At 45.1% G+C, this 23,310-nt stretch overlaps 1 protein-coding gene and 1 pseudogene across 1 annotated transcript; one reads left to right on the top strand and one right to left on the bottom strand.

Annotated features, from left to right (window-relative positions):
* Positions 1-1,621: 1,621 nt before the first annotated feature.
* On the top strand, positions 1,622-3,628 carry LOC119860756 (annotated as a pseudogene).
* A 1,456-nt stretch (positions 3,629-5,084) lies between these two features.
* On the bottom strand, positions 5,085-14,962 carry TSGA13 (testis specific 13). The gene is made up of 5 exons (XM_038414782.2): positions 14,794-14,962; positions 13,229-13,435; positions 11,669-11,778; positions 8,472-8,584; positions 5,085-5,281 (listed from the first exon to the last, which is right to left on the bottom strand). The coding sequence occupies exons 1-5, from the start codon at positions 14,845-14,847 to the stop codon at positions 5,085-5,087; spliced, it is 681 nt and encodes a 226-aa protein (XP_038270710.1). The 5' UTR covers positions 14,848-14,962.
* Between the last annotated feature and the right edge of the window lie 8,348 nt (positions 14,963-23,310).

Raw genomic sequence — 23,310 nt, 5'->3', positions numbered from 1 at the left:
TTGTTATATATATATATATTATTTTTTACTGCTGCCTAAACTTCCTCTCTAAATCAGGATGTTTTTTTAAACAGAAGAGACTTCTTCAACTGTAGGACTGTGGCTTTTTGGGCATCTAGTAAGGTGTTCTTAAATTATTCTCAATTATTCACATTTTTCTGATTAAATTCTTCCTCCTAGGTGTTTTGGCTCATAATTGTTTTCAGCTTTGTGAAATTATTCCTATTCCTATGGCTTTAAGATTCTACTCGATAAGTTTATGGAGGAGATGGTATGATGGGATAATGTGATTTTGGTAATTAATTGATCTTTAAATATTCAGGGTAAATAGGCCTAATCCCCTGAGATGGGATATTAGATGGATGGGATCTGAGTTACCCAGGAGAGAATTTTCTGTAGTATCTGGCTGGTGAATCTTGCCCATATGCTCAGGGTTTAGCTGATCGCCATATTTGGGGTCGGGAAGGAATTTTCCTCCAGGGCAGATTGGAAGAGGCCCTGGAGGTTTTTCGCCTTCCCCTGTAGCATGGGGCACGGGTCACTTGAGGGAGGATTCTCTGCTCCTTGAAGTCTTTAAACCACAATTTGAGGACTTCAATAGCTCAGACATAGGTGAGGTTTTTCGTAGGAGTGGGTGGGTGAGATTCTGTGGCCTGCGTTGTGCAGGAGGTCGGACTAGATGATCAGAATGGTCTCTTCTGACCTTAGTATCTATGAATCTTTAACCAAGTATATATATTGCTGGTCTGGTCTTTATTCTGCTTGCACATGATAAATGGGGTCAGTCATGATCACTTGTACCTAAATATTAACTTTTAGTTCTGTGATCAGTTCCTCTTTATCTGTTAGGACAAGTTCTAATATAGAATTTCCCCATGTTGCCTGCAACACTTTTTGAGTTAGGAAATGGTCATATATAATGTTTAGAAATTTGAAGTATGTTTTAGCACTGGCAGCATGAGACCTCCAGCGTATGTCACTCAAATTGAAGTCCCCCAAGATCACACAGTTTATTTCCCCTACACATTATAAATAAGTGCTTAAGGAGGCAGTCAATCTGTTCTCTGGAGTGATCTGGTGGTCGGTAATAGACAACAACTAATACCCCATCTTGTGCTTTATCTATTAGGACATTGATACATAAGCATTCCAGATCATTCTCTTCTGGGTTATCACTGACTCAGAAACAGATAATGCCATTTTTGACATAGAATGCCACTCTCGTTCCTTTTCCCCCTCTTGATCCTCCCTAAATAAATTATAAACCATTCCAATTGTGCAAATCATCCCTGTCAAATTATTAATGCATCATTAAATAATCTCTTGGCATTAAGCATGCTAGTTACCTCGGGTCCAAATCCACTAAGATTGTTTTCTATGGCAGTTAGAAGCTGTGATGGGGTGTATCAGCCCCACACTGGTACAGCAGGGGTTAACCCTTCTCTCTTAGCCTAGGAGGCTCCCCCCCTCAAACCCCCCCCCATGCTCCAGCTGGAAGCAGGATATAAAAGCCAGCAGAGCAGCTCAGTCTGGGCTGACTGCCCATGAGGAAGGAGGTGTGTTGCTAGTGCCTGAGGGAGGATTGCCTGCACTCCAAGATACCGAAACTAGCCTGTTGGAGATGACGCCGACGCATGGCATAGAACGGAACGTCGTGGAGAGGGGAGAGACCGGAGAATCCCAGAGATGGAGAACCCCAGAGACTTGGGTAGGAAGTAACCCAGGGAAGTATTGTGGGGAAATGGTTACAGAACCAGACCAAGGCTCAGTGTGTTTTGGTTGGAGCCCCACCAAGCTGGTAGTAGGCAATCCTGCCACCGATAGGTCCTGGATTGGGACCCAGTGGAGAGGGTGGGCACAAGTCCCCCTATACTGGCCACCATCCACCCCAGGGCAGTGGCCCCATTCACCAGTATTATGGACTCTGGCCGCTAGGTTGCACTGCCCCGAGAGTGAGGGCTATAGTACTAACTCTGGCCATTGAGTCGCACTGTCCTGAGAGCAAGGGTCATATTAAGGACTAAGGCCACAAAGTTGTGCTGCCCGAGATGCGGGGCAGCCCTTTCAACTCGACTGTGAAGCTGTGATGCACCTTTTCTCCTCCCCCATGGGATGATGGGAGTGTATCAGCCCTGCGACAGAAGCCTAAATACCTTTGTGGATTTGGTACAACCAAGGAGGTATTGGCATGGTATACTAATAAGAAGACCTGCTTGATGTCTGACTAATTTGGGGCTTTGTCTTCACTATGGAAAAAGTGTGGTGTTTTACCACACATGGATTGATGATTAGCTTGTGGTGGAAACCTAGTGTGGACAAAACAATTTTAGTTTTAACATGTATTATCAGGTTCAGGTTAACACGAGTGGCCAGCCAACACTTGACATTTGACCAGCCAACAAGTTAATGTTTGTTGACTTGCTATGTGTTAAGATGCTACTGTATTGTTAACACTAGGATTTTATGATGTGTTAGCTAATGTGGTGATACACCTTTTCTTTTCCTAGTCTGCATTCTTAAAGACTTCCTCTTAACTGTGACCGCAGTCCTGCAAACGATTATACATAGCTGCATGTTGGCACCATCTCAGTTATTAACTAACAATTGCTGACTCGAGGTTGACATTTAATTTATGCTGATTGAAAACGCTGGCATGAATGGGGGTGACATTCATGAACACATCTTAAAACTAAAAAGTAAATTTTACAATCCCAATAAATCTTCTATTTAAAGGGCATAGACTCAGGAGTGTTCTCCCATGAACTGTCACTTGCAAGGCCTGTGCTTTGAAAGCAGTAAATGCTTCTAGGCATTTCCTCTGCATCTAGTGACTATCGATGGGAAAGGAATTGAAGAGGCCTTAAATGACCGACTAGGACCTTTCACTGCTGCCCAAAAAGAGGGCTTCTCTCTTGCCAGTACTTTGGATAAAGCCACGTGGAAACCTAGGTGCATTCAAGGGTTCCTAGTCTTTCCACAGCTTTGAAGGTGGCACAGGCTCTGGATTCACATTCCTCCTGATGGAACAACTCTCAGTAGACTTTAGTAAGAAATCCAATATGGAGTTCTTGGCGTATCCTGCCTACAGGTCTCCACTGCAGTGGGAGAACTTACAATTCCATTCTAACCTACCACATCGTGCTGGAGCACTCCGGCTGTTCTTTCATGGGGCCATTTACAACATCTGCAACCAAAACCTCAATATCGAGTGTCCCTCCTACCCTAACTTAAACGGGCTAATAGTCCAGATAGCGTCATCCATCACTGCTTCCCTGAGGTTTGATGGTCCTTTGAATATGGATCTTGCTGAATTCCAAATTAACTTGGTACCTTATCCCTGGATGCACTTCTCCATCACTACCTACGTGCCCATAATTTTGGCAGAAAAAGCTTAGAATGACCAACTCTTGGTGCCTGAAATCACCAACGCTTGCTTTGAGTTCTCCAATCAGATGGTGAAATGTGACCCTCGCCAAAGCAAATACATGGCTTTCTGCCTGCTGTATGAGGGGGATGTGGTGCCCAAGAATGTGAATGCAGCTATATAGCAACCGTCAAAACCAGGAGGTCCAACTAGTTTGTGGACTGGTGCCCGAATGAGTTTAAGATTGTTATCAACTACCAGTGATGTAGCTGTGGGAGACCTGGCTAAAGTTCAGCTCTTCTTTCAGGTTTGGGAAAGATACTCCAAGCATCACAGCTAAATGCAAGATGGGACAGATGCTCTGAGTATCTTTCTCAGATCTGAAGAAGAGCTCTGTGTGACTCGAAAGCTTGTCTCTCTCACCAACACATGTTGGTCCAATAAAAGATATTACCTCACCCACCTTGTCTCTCTAATATCCTGGTTCCGACACAGCTACAGCTACACTGCATACACAAGAGGATATGACATACTAACAGTGTCTGCTTAACACAGCTTACTTCTCCTGAGGAGTTCACTGTTTGGCCTCTTGTTGTTCACTCTTTAACCCAACCTCCCATCTCACCTTCCCAACAGTATGCTCTTGGTGGAGTCAGTTAAGACACTAACATCTTGTCAAACCTCTAATCTACATCAGGCCTTCCCTGTGTTATGACTAAAGTTAAGCATGCGGTATGTAAGACATCTTAAGCTTTGTATCTTCTTGCAATTTACCATTGGAAAAGATGTAATGCTTTCAAAATTCTTGAACCAAATGTAGTATTTCCATACTGTGTTTTGGGTGTGGGAGGGCAGGGGGAAGAAGTGAGGGGTATTATTCAAACTCTCACATTCATAGATTCCAAGGCCAGAAAGGATCATTGTGATCTAGTCTAACTTCCTGTATAACACATGCCAAAGGATGTTCCCATTGAACTAGACCATATAATTTAGAAAAACTGTCAGTCTTGATTTAAGTTTCCACCAATGAAGAATCCAAAACACCCCTATGAAAATTGTTTCAATGGTTAAATAATCAGGGTTATTTTAAAAAAAAAATTGTCTTCCTAGGCTGAATTTAACTAGCTTCAACATCCAACATGCATTGGATTTTTTATCTTTGGCTGCTAGATTGCCCCCCTACTCAAACCTTTGTTCCCCATGTAGGTATTTATGTTAAGATCTCTTCTTCTATAAATGAAGGGAAAATGTGTTAACTCCCAGTGTTGCTACTTTTTGATGTACTTCTCCCCATCCACAAACAAAACCTTGGAGGACTAGAGTTATATTATGAAACTGGAACCAGAACAAGTGCTCTGGGGGTAGATGCTCTTTCTTATAAAGAATGTGAGATGCTATTGGGAGCTCTGCCCGGCCTGGGAGTTCACTTGGCTAAAGAATTCAGTATAATCCTAATGGCTAACTGCTGCTATAATGCTAAAGATGGAGCTGACCATGCCCCTTCTAAGGCAATATTCATAGCCCAACAACTAATATTTTGTAACGACCCTTGTTCTTGGTCCCCCAAACGTTCACTGCAGCATCATTCTCCACAGTAAACCCCAAATCATGCAACCTCTGTTAAGTGTCTTTGCAGGGGCCAGCTGAGCTTTTTGGGCTCCAGAACGGTTAGTGCCTGATGGCTGCATTCATCCAAATAGCAGTGACTCAATGGAAGGCTTTATTTGGAACTATCTACAAAAGAACTGCTTACTACCCACTGTGAGACTTTCCCACACCGGAAGCTGTTTTTCCCTGGTGCATTGACAATGGGCTTTGCCTCAATAAGGGAGGAAAGAGTTAATGGTTCCCACTGGCAGCTTGTTTCTCTTGTGGGCTTGCTATTCTTTCTTGGAAGGGATTGCACATCCTTTGTATCTACAACAAAGCACAGGGTGTTTCAGAGGGAGACAGAGCACAGGAAAGGCTGATATACAGAGTGGCTCTTCTCTTCTCTTCTCCAAATTATTCAGAGGTAAATACCTTTTTAATCCCTCTCCTCCTCCCCTCAAATAAACCTCAGAGGGAGTAGGTTACAACAGGAGTCAAGAGCTTGCTGTACACAGACTAACCGGAGTTGGTTAAATATACCAACCAATAATGTTTGGTTGGGAACATACATTTATACGAGCCTCACAAAATTCTAATTAGCATTTACCAGCCCAAGTTCAAATTCTACTTCTCACCTTCTACTGTGCTGTCTGGGGAGGGCAGTGGGAACAAAGATGTTCTTTCCTTGGTTCAAAGAAACAAATTCAGAGTGGGTGAGTTGAACTTGGCAAGGCTAGGTAACATACAGAGCTAGCATCGAAGTAGCATACAACTCTTTTTGGCCACGTTCCCATGCTACCAGTGAGTGTTCAAGTCTCTTTTCTACTATTCCATCTATCTTAGGTACTTACATGACCCCCATTAAAAAAGTATGAGTGCCTCTCAGTCTTCAGTGAGACTACCTCACTACCTATGGGGAAGTGAGTTCATCCTCACTACCTATGGGGAATTGAGGCACAGAGCAACTAAGTAACTTGCTAGGGACCTGAATTCAGGTCTCCCAGTGGCCTGGGCACTAGTCTGAGAGTTGGATCATCCTTCCTCTCTGTTTAGGATCCTGGCACATCATGCTGTGGCCTCTTGTAGCAGTTCTTCCCCTGTGAAGGCTCTGAAGGGGTTGATCCTGGCAGCATGGCACTGGGTGCAGCTCCTTGTCACAGCTCCAGTGGAGCACTCCCTCTTGATCACTAACCAGACTGCTGAGAGGGGATCTAGTTGTTGAATCCCCAGGTGTTTTAAGCCCATAGAGTCTAAATGGGGCCCAGGCACTGCCAGGGCCTCGGAGGTCTGGGGACCCTCTCAGGGCGCAGTTCTGCTTTCTGGCCCCCTCTTAAAAACCTCCAGTCGAAGATGTGAGCTCTCTGGGTTACTTCAAGAAGGCATGGGATAGGTTTAATGCTTAACACACACAGCAGCTTTGCAGGGGGTTCTAAAACCCTATTGCTCTTTAATTGCATGAGAAATACAGAGATCTATACAAAAATAATAAACCCTACCCTGCCTCAGTTTCCTCACCACTCCAGAGCATTCTTTGGGATGGGAGTCTGAGCTGTCAGGGGCCACCCAGGGTCCTTCAGCTACAGCACACGTCTTGGTTCTGAGATACATTTCTTCTCCCCATAGCTCACTACCTCTGACCTTGGCCACTCCAGCACCTTCCTTCTTCCTGCCCAGAACTTCCTATATAGCTCTCCAGGAGTCTTCTCCCCCAAGACACTTTTTGTAAACTGCTCTGCACCTGTGTCTCTTCATTCTGCTCTTTATTATTTTCACTGTCCAAACCCCCAGCTAGCTCATTGTCCCACAGTGCTGCACCCTGACAAGGCAGTCATTGAGTTCCACCATCATCCCTGGTCTGACAAAGACATGACAATCTCTGCCAGCCCTGCTAGGTGGATTCCACATTCACCTAGGTATTCCGTGATACAGCAATTTTCATAGTAACAACTTCATATCATCCAGAAATCATAAGTTGTACAGAAGAACCCCCAAATCATCGCACCCCTCTATCTCCTCCCTTTGAGTAACTCAGTCCTTTAGTGACTGTCCTCTCCTCTCAGGCTGGGGCAGAATCCCAAAGAACTGCCTACTGTTCCCTCCTGCTCTGATGGAATAGGGCACAAAGTGCTCTAGGACAGTGTTTCTCAACCTTTTTGATACCAGGGACTGGCTTGTTGCCCCCCTAAACTGCGTCAGGGGTTTCTCACAGATCTCATTGACCAGCACTGGTTGAAAAACCAGTCGTTGAGGAAACACTGCTCTAGTGCATGGGACCCTGCTAGTGAGTCTCCAAACACCAACTACTACACAGAAGAGAATCCTACTGATTTGCTGACCTCTGAAAACTTGCCACCATGCATGGGAGAGGGGAAACCCATTAAGCTTATATTCCTAGAGGACCCCCTGGTCAGCAGAGGGATTCCTGCTGGTCAGCTGTCTCTTCAGAAAGTGGATTGTCAGGAAGACAGCCCTGCTGGTGTTTCACCTAGACAGTATTTCAATGATGGGGAAGTTGTAGGCCTTGGGGCCTTTCTTGGTAAAAGTTCTTGTTGTTAGGTGCATGGGTTTGTGGTTCTGAAGAATTTAGGTTGGGATCTGAGCTTTGAGATAAGGGGTTTGGGATTTGAGGAGGGGAGAATCAGAGGAGGGCAGGTGTGAGATAGAGACAAGGGGCCAACTTACTTGCCAAGGGAGGCCACAAGGCCCAAAACTTCCCCATCTGCTGACTTGGAGAGTAATTTGATATAGGTAAGGAAGGAAAACCTCTGGGGAGCAGTACCATTTGAAAGTTGGAGGAGTGGCAACTGATCTGGGAGGGAAGTGGTATCTTCAGGAGGAATCAGCCATATCAGCTTGATGTTTGCAAATAAATTTACATTACTGCGATACATAATATACTGGACTATTTCTTGCATGGCTGAAGAGAGATGCAGCTTATCAAACACTGTACATTTAAGGAATGGAAGGGGAAAAGTGAGCCTGTATAACATGCTTACTAGTGGGCTGGCATATGCACAGGCATTGGGACTGGTGCTGACATTTTGTATTGGCTTTTTAAATATCTGAGGAACTATTTAGAGGGCTGAGATAGCGCAAGGGCTGCTCTTCTCATGGTAGTTTACTTTCTGGACTGTGGACAAACCCAGAACAAGAGCAGCTTTTAGATACATCAGCTCCATAAATTTCTCCTGTGAAAAATGTAAACACCAAGAGCAAATCCTGTACACAGCTACTCAGCTCTCGTTGTGTTTCTGTGGAAGCCAAGTGCATCACCCTACTGTAATGATTCAGTAATCTCTTCCTTCTTTTTAACAGAGGAGGGTTGGGTGGTGGGCTCATCTATCATACTTCCCTCTCCTCCCACCCAGACATAACCCGTAGCTACAAATAGGCGGAGGGGAGGGAAGGGAGGACAGTGGCTTCAGCAGATGCTACTGAGCATGCTCAGTCTGTGTGAGTATGCTCAATACAAGCCAAGTAGCAATTCTGGGTGAGGGCACATGTGGTAACTTCTTACCTAGTCTAGGGAAAGCTTGAAAGTGGAGATGGGGGTATAGCTTTAGCAATCGCCTCTCCGCATAGCTTTTGGAAAACTGTCCTTCAGTCTTGAAATCATTGTCTGTGGAAAACCTGCGTTTTGGAATGGAAAAAACTTACTCAGAAGGGCTGCACCAATTTATGCTTGAAGATCTCCGTAGCAAGCCCAAACACTGCATGGCTCAGTAAATGATATTGCTTTAAGACAGAGGTCCACCGAGTGTGTGGCGTGTCCCACTCCCAGCCCCAGACCCACCTCCAGCTGCGGCCCCAGCCTCGGCTCCATTACCCCACCTGTGTCCTCCCCCGAGCCACGGCCCCGCTGCCAGCTCCGGGGAGGCAGGGAAGGGGCGTGGACAAGGGTAAAGGGGGGGCCCAACCCTCAAATTTTGGGGACTGCTGCTCTAAGATGAAGCATAACCCAATGCAAAATTCCTTTAATGCATTAAGGGTTAGCAGCCTACTACTGCTGCCAGCCAATGGAATCATAGGCGCCGACTTCTGCTTCTGCCAGTGGGTGCTTGACCCCCCTCTGCCCCTGGCCCGCCCCGACTCCACCCCTGCCTCGCCCACTCCCGCCCCTGCCCTGCCCCCATTCCAACTCCTTCCCCAAAGTCCCCACCGCAACTCCGCCCCCTCCATGCCTCTATTTCGACTCCTTCCCCAAATCCCCGCCCTGGCCCCGCCTCTTCCCCGTCTCCTCCCCTGAGCGTGTCATGTTTCCGCTTCTCCCCCTCCCTCCCAACATGCCGCCAAACACCTCCCAGCAGCAGCAAGGCAGGAAGCGCTGGGAGATAGGTGGAGGAGCTGGGATGCATGCACTCAGGGAGGAGGAGGAGGTGGGGTGCGGGGTTGGGGGAGCTTGGTTGCCAGTGGGAGCAGAGCACCCACTAATTTTTCCCTGTGGGTGCTCCAGCCCTGGAGCACCACAGAGTTGACGCCTATGAATGAAGTTATTCCTTTAGCTCAAATGCCTGTGGTGTTGAAGGTCCCTACTGGAATCCGTGTTGACAACCCATCTGGGGGAGTGCCTTGCACTACAGAAATTGTAAGTACCAGAAATTGTGCTGTAGAAAACAATACTACACTAGCCCAGGGTGTGAAGGACTGGATGTTACCCTATAGGTCCCAATGATACAAAAATGCAGAGCTTGGATGTAATGACAAACCATATAAACAGGGCCAAAGCAGAATGTGCAGAATTGTTCTCTTTGGCCACCTTGAGTCATGCAAATAATTTTTTACTGATGATTAAATTTAATACACAGATTTCGTCTTCAAAACACTTTTTCTCCCTCCCTCATGGCAGCTCATAGTCTTGCTACCTGTGCCAGGCTCGCCTCCAACCTATGAGTCACTGGAACAAAGAAGATAAAGTAACTGTTCAGTCTAAGAAGATCCATGTTTGACCCTAAGCACCTCTGTATTCACACCCTACACACTACTGCCATGATATTGGTACAACCTGTGCCTTGTGAGATATCATTTGAAAACTAACACCACACTGGTCAATAATATCATTGTGGGATATGTGTGACTATGCTACATATGGAGTTATGGATGTCTTCTGATTTTGTGTTTTAAAGTCTGTATTTGAAGACCGTAGAAACAGGACTGTCCAGGTCTTGAATACAAATGAAGCCATGTGACCAGTAACAATAGAATTATAATTTACATAGGCAGTAAATAGAACCATTAAAGCTCATGAGGTGGTTTGGGAGTCAGGATGTCTAGATCATAAAGAATTGTGTATTTGTTTGGCTAACCAGCCTGGGCATCAGGCAGACACAGTGAAGGCACATTTCTATAAAAGGTAAACAAAGCCATCAAGCTAACAAAGGGAGGATGTAATGATTCAGCTATCACTGGGGGATGGAGACTGCACCCTGAGGAAGCCTTCCTGCTTCTTGAAACAGGGTCTCATGAACTTTGAGAGATGCTTTTCAAAGGTTTACTGGACTATACAGAGGGGCAGTGAACCTCTAAGTTTTCTTTCACTTAAGACAAGGGAAATCGGCACCTCGTACTTCTGTGGAAGGTCCTGACTGAAGGATAGTCAGCCACAGTGGACCAAGAGTAAGTGATGAGCAAAACCATTTTAAACAAAGACCATACCTTGCTAGATTGTTTTAGATTATTAGATGCAGGTTTTCACTTTTAGTTCTTTTATTTTGCATCATTCAACCTATGTCCTGTCATTAATAAATTTATTTTAATCTAAACCCCCCCACCCAGGACAGTGTTTGAATTGAAATGATTGTTAACTCCAGTTAATGTGACAAGCTGCTGGGTATGGTCGCCTTAAAGGAGCAAACAAACTGTATTATTTCTCTGAGTGGTTGAGGAGAGCTGTGGACACTTCAGGGTAGATGGATTTGGGGAAATTCAGGACTGGAGATGGGTGGGTGTTGGGTTCACTTCAGTAGCATAGCTGGGGGGGGAGTGGGGCAGCAGCTGCTCCCCCACAGAGTAGAAGTGGTGCCTTTTTAATTCTTTGGCGCCTTTTAAATTTTTACTCACCCGGCAGCGCTCCGGGTCTTCAGCGGCCGGTCGGGGGAGAGGAGGTAAAAAAAGTACCAGGAGTACACCCTGGTCGGGGGAGCGGAGGTAAAAAAAGTACCAGGAGTACACCCTGGTACTCACCCGGCGGCACTCCGGGTCTTCAGCAGCACTTTGGTGTTGGGTCCTTCACTCGCTCCGGTCTTCAGTGACATTGCGGTGGTTGGGAGGGGGGTCCTTCAGTGACGAAGACCAGAGCGAGTGAAGGACCCAACGCCAAAGTGCTGCTGAAGACCCAGAGCGCCGCTGGGTGAGTACCAGGGGGTGGTGCCTTTTTAAATCTCTGCTCCCCCTGTCTTTTCCACCTGGCTATGCTATTGGTTCACTTGGCTAGTAGTAGGCAGACACCAGCGTGTGGCTGTAGTGTAATAAGCAGGCTGATGGAATCAGAATTAATGAACCGTGGCTGCTTGTCTCACAGACACTTAGCACATGCTTGTATTCTGGTGGGGAGCATCCAGACTAGTGAGCTACAGCAGCAGAGCATTTTAAAGCAGATGGGATACAGGGCTGGTGGAGACGCAACCTCTCACTAGTCTGGATTGCACCCCAACATGTGATACCGTGTCACTGGACTGACAAGGACCAGCGAGCAAAGAAATGGGGCACTGACTTCACCTGAACTGGAGTGATTTCCCAACCTTTCCCTCAGCAAATTCTGTGCCTGCTCCAGTCAGCTGTTGTGTCTTCAGCAGGGGTAAATGAAGCTGACTCCTGGCATCGATCCCCTTTGGGAGAAATGGAAAAGAAATCAGATCTGCCTACATGTAGGTTGCAAGGGGAGTCATAAAAAATGGCCCGTAAGAGGAGAGGCAAATGCTTTGCAGTCAGCAAGGAGAACTTAAGAAGGTCATGACCCAGGGAAGAGAAGGCTTAGGTAAGCAGGAATCTCTCAGAGGAAGTAAAAGCAAATACAGTGAAGGGAGAGCACTGGTGGAGAGCAAAAGAGGCTGAATTGTTATAAAGACAAAGATAGTGTATTGCTAACAACAACCTCAAAAATAATGAGTCAGGCTGCCAAAAATCACGAGATTGACTTGAAATCATGAGATTTAAAAATAAATAAATGTCGAGTTCTCTTTAATATGACTTCTGGTTTCTGAGCCTATGGGATACACTTGCTGCATGTTTCTAAGGTTTTAATTTGCATCCATGAGGGCTTGAAACTTTGTTTTGAAATATGAAAGTTGAGATTATCATGTAATTGTACGAATCGAGGAGCTGGGGCATTAAGAAAAACATCAAATATTGTGACCCTCGTGACAAAACTGAGGATATTTCCTTCCAACTCCTTGTCCACATTGCAGTCTAACACCACATGCTCAATTAATCATTTCTGGCACCTTTGCTGTGCATTTCACACAAGGATCTCAGGCCCAATTCTCAAAGGTATTTAGGCATTTAATGTCTATTGAAATCAAAAGGAGTTAGGCACCTAAGTATCTTTGAGGATCTGGGCCTCAGTGCTCTCCAACCAAACCACCAGTTTTACTCATTTGCTCTCAATGAACAGTTCATGCAAACATTTGAATCTGTGTCTTGTTCACAAACTGGTCACTTAGACTATTTGCTATTGTGGTATTTGACTGCTCACCTACATCACATGGTGTTGTTTCTGCTCCCTGATTGGAAGACTGTATGCAAACAAATAGGCAGGACATGGCATGACCAGGTTTTTGTTCATGTACAATATTAATGAACAGCAAATAAAAACAAACATAGATATGGTGGAAGAGAAAAAGTGCTTGGAACCTGAATGTTTTCAAATACACACACAGTATACATTTTTACTCCTAGAGGTGGAGAAGGGAAAGAAAGCGGTACGGGGGATATTGTTGTCATACCACTTAACTTTTGCGAAGCACTCAGATACTGTGGTGAGGGGAGCCATATAAGTATCTAGATATGTTTAGCTACATATCAATATTATCTCTATTTTACAGATGGAGAAAATGAGGCACATTAGATTAAATTTGACTTGTCCAAAGTCACAACAGGAATTAGTGGTATTGACAAAACTAGATCCCAAGAGCCCTGACTACTCTAATCCTCTGCTCTAATCATTGGATATTATTACTTCCTCATAACTCAAAGGTGCAACCCTGGACCTCTGTAAATCTCAGCATTACAAGGACCATGTCCTTTCCCAGTTTAAAAATTAGCAGTGAAATGTTTTACCCTTCCTAAGTGCTCTTTGCAGAAAAACTTCATGGGGGTATCCTTTCTTTGACTGGAATTCAGGTCAGGAAGGGGATTATTAATCACGATCAGTGTTGTCTTGTCTTGATTGAACTCTGAAGATCGGCACATAAGTTTGGTGTATCTCTTGCGGCCATTGAGATAGTCTTGAAATTTAGCATCGGTCAGCGGCATAAAATACTTCGCCTGTACAGGGGTAAAGTGGGATGTCTGGGTTAGAAGTGCCACCTCCTTTTTATTCCAGGATATAATTGCTATTAAACTCAATGAAAACAGCATTTCAGAAAAAAATGCTCCCCACTTCCCTCTGCTGGACAGAATGAACCCATAGCAATACATACAAACATCACACATAAGAAGCCACTAACTGCCTCCTTATGGGTGTGTAATGACCCACAATAACCTCCACATCAGTGGTGGGATCAGCAGGGTTTGAACCTCAGAACTACAGTTAAGCATTGGAACAAATTGCTGAGGGAGGTTGTGGAATTCCCTAATTGGAGATTTTTAAGAGAAGGTTAGACAAATATCTGTCACGGATGGTCTAGATACTTAGTCCTGCCTTGAGTGTTGGGGACTGGACTATAAGACTTCTTGAGGTTCCTTCCAGTCCTATGATTCTATGATACAGTGTAAATCACTTGAGCTAAGGAAGAAACTTCCTCAGCTCAGATCAGTAAGAGTCTTATCTACTAGTGAACCAGTTAATAGAGGGGAGACACATCACTTAGATTCTGGATCAGGGGAGCAGACCATGGCATTCAATACTATATCTGAGAGAAAGGTAACATCCAACTGTGTCAGGTTGGCTGTGAATATATCAAGCTTGACTGACACAGTTATATTTGCTGCAAGAAGATACAAGGTGCTTTCCATCTCTGGCATAGTAACTCAGGCAGGAGTTCTATTAGACTGTGCTGATCTATTGGCATAACATGAAGAGGTACATGAAACTGTCCCAGAAGAGATCAGTCTAATGATTCCTCCTCCAGGAATGCACATTGTATCTCAGGTACCAGTCCATATGCAGGAGATCTCACCTTTTGGTGATGCAGGAGATCTCACCATCTTCAACACTTTTTACTTCTTATATGGACTATAAAGTAACATCAAATTCAGTGCTGTGGAGCAGTCATGTCAGCCATCTTGGAAATCAGATATCTCCTTCCCCTCATGTCTTATTTCTAATTTTTGACTGCATTCAGTACTGGTGAAAGGCACTAGATTGAAAGCCCTGGAGATTGATGTCTTATATCCACAGAAGAGGAATATCATGGGCAGTGGCAGTGTGAGCTACCTCCATTGCCCAAACCCTGCCTTACAGCTGAAGGAAAACCTCTGAAGTAGCAATGAAATAAGCCCTCAGGACTTGGAGCCTATGCTAAAAATGCCAACAAAGAGGCCACTTAGTACCAACAGTGATGATGATATTCATGATGTCAACACTTGCCCAGGGGGAATAGGACTCACAGCAGTAGGCTCGTAGTGCTTGAATTTTAATGCTCCAGTAGAAAGTAGTGTTGGTTACAAAGTGGTTCACTTACCAGTTTGGGATGGTAACAATACTGCTCCTCATTTTGTAGAAAAAACTTGCTCATGTTCTTCTAAATCAAACTATGAAATTAAATAATATCATTTATTATCTGGACCCCCAAAGCCCTCTTCCCAGCAGTGCTAGTATGATAGCCACTATCTTAGTCAACAGATAGTGGATTTTACGAGGGACTCCAATACAGAAAACATGAGCAACTACAGCTTGAGCTATAGTCAATATTTTATAACTGCTAGTTGCAATGATTTATATCCTCTGTGGATCAGGCACAGCGGGAGATCTGTAACACGCACTCACCAGTAGAATATGCTAGCCTCTGTGGCTACATGTTCAGCAGACCAGGCTAGCAATGTAAATATGTCCACCTAAATTACTGCCAATGGTCAAGACATTTTTCTTCTGTTTAAGAAAACCTTTGGTTACCCTTTATATTATGGTTCCATTAATAAGTAGGTTATACATGGGTCATAAATAATTAGATGTTTAAATAAATGATTAATCAATTGCTATAAATTGATAGAGAGAGACCAACAGGTCAATAGTTTGCTTATAACCACAGCTTACATCTTTAGACTCCTTCTTCTTTCCACTTCCCTATCTGGAGTTGGCGATTTTTATAGCCTTCTTGCAAAATTTATGATTGTATGCCAGACTGTCATCCAGATTGGTCTCTCTGAGGTTAATTTATATCTGGTCCATCTACTAAGTCATTGGTCTCCCCCTTGGTTGTCTTCTATCCATAAATGTTGCAAAAGCCATCCAACCGATACAGCTCTCAGGTTTCTGCTGAATGTGACCATACTAACATAGCCTATCTTCCCTCAACTTGTCTTCAGTTGGAGTAACCTGCATTAGGCCTCTTACAAACCTCATTTTGTTTCTATCATGGAGTGTCCAACCATTTGACCATTTCAACTGAGGAGAGCATACTGATTGCTTTTGTGGCTGGCCGAGTCTCTGTTCCATAGATTAAGATGGGTCGAATTACAGTTTTAGACATTCTATCTTTTTTAACTTTATTGGCATATTTTTGTCACACAGAACTGGGATCAGCTCAAGTCATTTTCACCAAGCAGCTTTAGTACAAGGCCGGGCATCTCTAAGGAAGGCATCATTGTCAGCAATTGTTGATCCTAGATATTCAAATTATTTCACTCTTCTAAGCTCTTCCCTTGTGATATCTTGTATCCTCTATAACACCTTTGACTGATATGTATAAAACCATCTAATGCACACCCACACACTACTCATGTTGGTACCAAACTTTAAAATATGCATTAATCATTTAACCCTTTACACACTATTTAGAAACGGAAACTTAATATAAAGTGTTATCAAACCTTCTGTCTAAAGTTAATATTTTCCCCATCATATTTTACAAACCATATTTATATGGAAATGAATCTTTGTTTCTTTGCATTTCATCTACTGCTGCCTATTATACTATCATCTTACATTTATATAGCATCTTTCAACTCAAAGGATTTCAAAGCACTACACAAACTGTATATGTCACAATCATTTTTCTCACCATGGAGGTATGGCCACCTCTGTGGTGTAAGGTGGTAGCTGTTTAACTGCACACAGCAGTTTAGGACAGTAAGTATAGAAGAATGCAGTAGGAATATCTGAAGGCTAATGGTAACTACCCAAATTGAAATTTTGGCCAGGACACCAGCTTCAAGGTGCATGCTGTTGCAAAAAGGCCAACAGAGTAAATCCAAATAAAATAATTTGTTACAAAATATATATATCACAACTGTTGTGCACTTTTAAAGAGTTGCGATGTTTTACCCCACCTATGGAAGGTATGTACTGGTGGATGAATGAATTAATCCCTATATGTAGAAACTGGAAGCAGATAGTTCTGGAGGGAGAAAAAATATTGTAGACCTAACAAGAGTTGTGTCCAATATCACCTCAGTCACTTGCTTGTATATTTCCATCTCCTCTTCCATCCTTTGCCTTTTGACTGATTAAATTTAAAGATCTTCAGGACAGGAAACTGTCTAATTGTAAGTCTGTGAAGCACATACCACACTTTAGGATGCGATGAAACAAACATAGCTGAGAATCACTTATCTCATGTCACATAAGGGTTAAAATTTTCAAAAGTGCTTCTGTTTTAGGAGCCTTAATCCCACTGAAAGTTAGTATAATTGATGTAGTTTATAGTTGGTTTGGCAAGGTAGAAGGAGCCATACAAATCACTGAAAGTAAATAGGATTTAGGACCCTAAATCACTTAGGCATTTAAAATTTTTACCCAGGACCCCTTAACGGCAACAATTTTCAGTCACTATTGACCTATGCTGCATTCAAACTTCTGATCTATAGGCTAGATTCTATGCCTATTGAAGTCAATTACAAACTTTCATTGACTTAAATGGATCAACTGCTATAGGTGAACGATTCTGTAATCCATCACAAATCCCTTGAGCTATCCAGTCCACTCAGATTTTATTAAACTTCTTTTAACTCCCACAATACAACAATTCTCCATAGATTAACTGAATTCTAACCAAAACATGATTGTCTTTGAGAAAGCCGAAAGACATTGGCATAATGTACCTATGAGGACATCCAGGGAATGTTATAGTTCCAGGGGAATGAGAAGATCTTATGGATGGTGGCTTGTCCATTTTGAAAATGTTTATGGCTAACTAAACCTGATGCAGATTGGATGCCAGGGAGTTACTTGGGATATTGGTTACCCTCATGTGCCATTTCTAAATCAGGGATTATGACATTCCTGTACCATCTTTTCTTTGGACCTTGAGGACAGTGGTGAGGTAACATCTGCTAGTGGTGAGAACCAAGAACTCCTGAATTCTTATTCCAGCTTTGCTAATGGTTTATGGTGTAATCTTGGATAAAGTCACCAAACTCCTCTCTGCCACCATATCTCCATCTGTAAAATGAGGATAATACCTACCTCACCAAGGTGTCGTAATTAGTTACGATTGGTAAAGCACTGATGGCAGGACTAATTGGAACATGTGAACCTGCAGGCAGAGAGTGAAGGATAGAGAGGGACGTGGACTGGCCTTAAATCATATTTCCTTCATCAGTATATCACCACAGTGTCTAAAAATTGTGGAAGAGGAAGGATGGTGCAGTGATTAGGGCGCTAGTTTAGGACTTGGCAAACCTATATTAAATTTCCTGCTTTCCACAGATGTCCTGTGTGATTCTTAGAGTCTCTGTGCCTCAGTTTCCCACCTATGAAATGGGGGAAATAGGACTGCCCTACCCCTACCCTGCCCTACAGGTGGTTTCAGGGTAAATACATTAAAGAGTGTGATGTGCTCAGATGCTACAGTAATGGGAGCCGTATACAATGAGGAGGACAGACAAGGACTTACTCTTGCTCATGGCAGCAGCACTATTTTACACTGCTCTCAGGGAGGCGAAACATGACTTGTAGAGGGGCTGTTTCTCACACCCGTCCACTCCCTTCTTCTGTCTCCCCCACCACCAGAGAACATCGTCTCTCCTCCAAATGGTGCACAGCTGAGCTCCAGCATAGTGGATGCAGGGGCCAGTGGCTGTTCACAAAATACCCGCTGAAATGCCTGAATAAGGACAGGGGGCAGGAACTGGCCCCTTTGCATTTACACCGTGCAATGGCAAAAACAACTGAATTTTAGCCACATTATGGTTTCATACAGGTGCTCCAACCAAAGGACAATACAGCTGTTTTAACAGCCTTTGGCCTTATCCAAACCAGCCAGCCAGTCCTTGGTATTACCCAGTCTGGCCTCAAGCAAGTTTAAAGTGTGTGCAAAGGGGCTAGATTCTGCCAGGGTGAACACAAGGGAGAAGGTTTTCCTGGTGGAAAGAAGCTGCACCTTCCTCACAAATAGTAGGCCAGCAATACCCAGAAAGTGATGATTCTGACTAGGGTGAGAGCAGAGAACATGTAGGTTCAGGACATCACCTCAGCAGCATCCACCAGCAAGATACAGGGAGCCCAGACCACAAATGAAAGCTACACCATGAGGGAGGACAGCTGCAAGACTACCTGCTTTCCTGCAGGGTGAATCCAGCTGCTGGGGGTTCATGTAATTTACAGTTGCAAAGGTAGGTGGGGCCATACACCTCTCTCTAACTATAGGTAAAATGTTCCTCCTCACCTGCTGGTCAAACAACAGTGAATGGGCATTGAACAAGGGCGTATTTCAGGTGTTGCCCCTTTAAAAAGAAGCAGCTGGACTGTTGGGGTCTGAAAGTTCATTCCATGACAGTTTGAAATAGCAGCTGAGCAGTTCAGACAACAGAGGGAGGAGCAAAAGATCCAGAGAGAAAAACAGGGGTTCATGGGGTAAAGAATTCAGAGGGGAAATAAGAAAAAGAGAGAACTCAGTTGCTGAGCAACCAATTGGTGCAGAGCCCAGAGAGATATTTGAAAATACAGTGGGAGACCAAGGGAAAAGAGGGAACACAGAAAACGAAAATGTTTGTTGAGGGCCAAATTTTGTCTTCAATTTAGACCCCACGTAAGTTAACAAAGTTACATGAGGGTAGCAGAATTAGATTATACTTACTTGGATTTACTCATTTTTCCTGGCACATTTAAATAACTTTGCTTCTTCTTTTTTTTTTTTTAAACGCTTCCATATCCCTGTATTTTTAAAATAGAAATAAACAGTGAAGAAAAGTACCAGATTGCCAGCTCTGAAGTCCTATATTTGTCCATGGAATATGGACAGGCCCCGGAAACAGCAGTACAAGCTTCCTCATACTATCCCCAACCAACCTCTAGGGAGGAGGAAATATTTCACACTAGGCGTTAGATTTTATGCTGGGAAAGCTACTAAAGAGGCCAAAAAGCATCTGTCGTGTTGCTGATATTTGCCATTGTGCTGGGGATGTGGACAGGTGGCTGGAGGCAATTGACCCGAGAACCTCCAATGCATTTGTCCCGTTTTTATGTAATGCAGGTGTAACACAAGTCACTGGTGCCTCTCTGACTTCCAGTAGTGCCTGGAGCACAGCGACGTTTATGAATTTGATTCTGGCTTTGAGCTGAGGGAGGAAAGAGCCTTTTTGATCCAGCTGTGTCCCAGGTTCAATCCCTGCCTCTGGCACCTCATCCAGGGGCATCATATTATTACACAAGGCAGAGACCTCAGAGCCCCGGGTCGGCGGGGGAGAGGGCTGGTTTTGACTCTCTCTCTCTCTCTCTCGTTTACTCAGAGGCGGACTGTTGGGCCCAGAAGGTTCTATGACAGTTGGAAGTGACAGTTCAAGCCCCACCTGCAGGGGGCGGTTCTGAGCCAACCTTGCTCCTCTTGGGCCTACCTAGCACCAGCACAGCGTGAAATGCCAATAACGTCACCTCACAACATAGAGATTGTTGTGACCAGTTTATTTCATGCTGGCTTCCAGGCCAAGATTTTCTCACTAATGTCCCAGTCTGGCCCTAGGCTTCATGCATTGCTGTCTCCCCAGATGCTCCAGCCTTTGATACAACAGCGTGGGAAACTGATTAGGATTAAAATGTTGCCTGATCCTGGCATAAGGATTGCTATGTGTTAATTCTCTACACCTGTTGCTTCCTGCTATTCAAAATAATGCTGACCCATAGCAATTGTGGACAAAGCTTGTGACGTTATGTAAGGTTGTAAGGTTATGCATTTAGGGATTAATAACAAGAATTTTAGTTATAAGTTGGGGACGCATCAATTAGAAGTAACGGAAGAGGAGAAGGACCTTGGAGTATTGGTTGATCATAGGATGACTATGAGCTGCCAATGTGATATGGCTGTGAAAAAAGCTAATGCGGTTTTGGGATGCATCAGGAGAGGCATTTCCAGTAGGGATAAGGAGGTTTTAGTACCGTTATACAAGGCACTGGTGAGACCTCACCTAGAATACTGTGTGCAGTTCTGGTCTCCCATGTTTAAAAAGGATGAATTCAAACTGGCGCAGGTACAGAGAAGGGCTACTAGGATGATCCAAGGAATGGAAAACTTGTCTTATGAAAGGAGACTTAAGGAGCTTGGCTTGTTTAGCCTAACTAAAAGAAGGTTGAGGGGAGATATGATTGCTCTCTATAAATATATCAGAGGGATAAATATAGGAGAGGGAGAGGAATTATTTAAGCTCAGCACCAATGTGGACACAAGAACAAATGGGTATAAACTGGCCACCAGGAAGTTTAGACTTGAAATCAGACGAAGGTTTTTAACCATCAGAGGAGTGAAGTTTTGGAATAACCTTCCAAGGGAAGCAGTGGGGGCAAAAGATCTCTCTGGTTTTAAGATTCTACTCGATAAGTTTATGGAGGAGATGGTATGATGGGATAATGGGATTTTGGTAAGTAATTGATCTTTAAATATTCAGGGTAAATATGCCAAATCCCCTGAGATGGGATATTAGATGGATGATCTGATTTACTATAGAAAATTCTTTCCTGGGTATCTGGCTGGTGAATCTTGCCCATGTGCTCAGGGTTTGGCTGATTGCCATGTTTGGGGTCGGGAGGGAGTTTTCCTCCAGGGCAGATTGGAGAGGCCCTGGAGGTTTTTTTTTGCCTTCCTCTGTAGCATGGGGCATGGTTGACTGGAGGGAGGCTTCTCTGCTCCTTGAAGTTTTGAACCATGATTTGAGGACTTCAATAGCTCAGACATGGGTGAGGTTTTTCATAGGAGTGGTGGGTGACATTCTGTGGCCTGCGCTGTGCAGGAGGTCGGACTAGATGATCAGAGTGGTCCCTTCTGACCTTAGTATCTATGAATCTACGTTCGGAGGAGACTTGGTCCTGGAGCCAGCAGTTTCAGATCATTACATCATCACGTTTTCATGGGGGAAAAATAGTAGATATTGATTATGGCCTGGGAGTGCTTAGATAAGAACATAAGAATGTCTGTAGTGGGTCAGACCAGTGGTCCTAGCCCAGTATCCCATCTTCTGACAGTGACCGCTGCCAGATGCTTCAGAGGGAGTAAAGAGAACAGGGAAATTACTGAGTGATCCATGCCCTGTCATACAGTCCCACCTTCTGGCAGTCAGAAGGTTTAGGGACAACCAAATCATGGGTTTGCATCCCTGACCATCCTGGCTAATAATTATTGATGAACTGTCTTATGTGTGTTTTTGTACAGTGTCTAGCACAGTAGGGCTCTGATTGGGGTTCATAGGCAATATTGAAGGATATGTTTGATTAGGAGAGGAAGAGAAAGAGACTACGGTGTTGTTATAGGCTATGGGAGGCAGTTTGGGTGTGGGAGGAGGCTCAGGGCTGGAGCAGGGAGTTAGGGTGTGGGAGGGGGCTCAGGGCTGAGGGTTGGAGTGCAGGAGGGTGTGTGGGGTGCAAGGTCCGGGAGGGCGTTTGGGTTCAGAAGGGGGATCCAGGCTGGGGCAGGAGGTTGGGGTGCAGGAGGAGGTGGGGGTGTGGGCTCCAGGAGGGAGTTTGTGTGTGGGAGGGGGCTCAGGGCTGGGGCAGAGGATTGGGGCACTAGATAAATTCATGGAGGATAGGTCCATCAATGGTTATTAGCCAGGACGGGCAGGGATGGTGTCCCTAGCTTCTGTTTGCCAGGAGCTGGGAATAGGCATTACCTGTTCTGTTCTTTCCCTCTGGGGCACCTGGCATTGGCCACTGTGAGCAGACAGGATACTGGGCTAGATGGACCTTTGGTCTAACCCAGTATGTCCATTCTTATGGTGTGTGGGAGGGGATGCAGGCTCCAGGAGGGAGTTTGGATATGGGAGGGAGCTCAGGGCTGGGGCAGGAGGTTGGGGTGTGGGAGGGGATGCGGGGAGCAGGCTCCAGGTGGTGCTTACCTCAGGGTGCTCCCCAGAAGCAGCAACATGTCCCTTGGCTCCTAGGCATAGGGGCGACCAGGCAGCTGCCTTCGCCTACAGGCACCACCCCGCAGCTCCCATTGGCTGCAGTTCCCGGCCAATGGGAGCTGCAGCGCTGGTCCACGGGGCGGGGGCAGCATGTGCAGAGCCCCTCTGGCCATCCCTCTGCCTAGGAGCCAGAGGGACATGTCGCCACTTCTGGGAGCTGCGCGGAGCCAGGTAGCCTGCCAGCCCCGCCAACTGGACTTTTAATGGAGCTGCCAGTGATATTGACCGGATCCACCAGGGTCCCTTTTTGATCGGGCATTCCGGTCGAAAACCAGACACCTGGCAACCCTACTCCACCCACGCTTGGCCTCTTCTCCCCAAGGCCCTTCCCGGCACTGACAAGGGGTGGGAGGAAGCAGAGAGGAGCAAGCAGAGGGAGAGAGGGAAATGGGGTGGAGAAGAATGAGCGGTGGGCAGGGCCTCACGGGGGGAAGAGGCTGAGCAGGGGTGGAGGTCTCAGGGCGGAACATGGGCAGAGCAGGGGGCGAGACTACAGTCCAGGTGCAGGGCCCCTTCCGAGTCCTGGCCTGGCCCCACGGTGACACTGGTGCCATTGTAAACCGAGTACCTCCTTTCTCCTACCGGCTCTCTGGTTTTATTAAGCCCCACCTGTTTCTGCACAGGGAACTTCCCTTACTTAAGGCTTTCCT

Source organism: Dermochelys coriacea, chromosome 1 (assembly GCF_009764565.3).
Source record: "Dermochelys coriacea isolate rDerCor1 chromosome 1, rDerCor1.pri.v4, whole genome shotgun sequence".
In the NCBI taxonomy this organism is placed as follows: Eukaryota; Metazoa; Chordata; order Testudines; family Dermochelyidae; genus Dermochelys; species Dermochelys coriacea.
The sequence above is the reverse complement of the archived record's forward strand: the minus strand, read 5'-3'. Positions and strand labels throughout refer to the sequence as shown.

What these genes read in the sequence shown, in the direction of transcription:
- TSGA13 (XM_038414782.2), bottom strand. Translation starts at nt 14,847, where the DNA reads ATGAGCAAGTTTTTTCTACAAAATGAGGAGCAGTATTGTTACCATCCC. An exon ending in GCAAAGAGCACTTAGGAAGG is followed by an intron (nt 11,779 to 13,228) that starts GTAAAACATTTC and finishes TTTCTCCCAAAG; the next exon opens with GGGATCGATGCCAGGAGTCA. An exon ending in TCAAGCTTTCCCTAGACTAG is followed by an intron (nt 5,282 to 8,471) that starts GTAAGAAGTTAC and finishes GCTTTGTTGTAG; the next exon opens with ATACAAAGGATGTGCAATCC.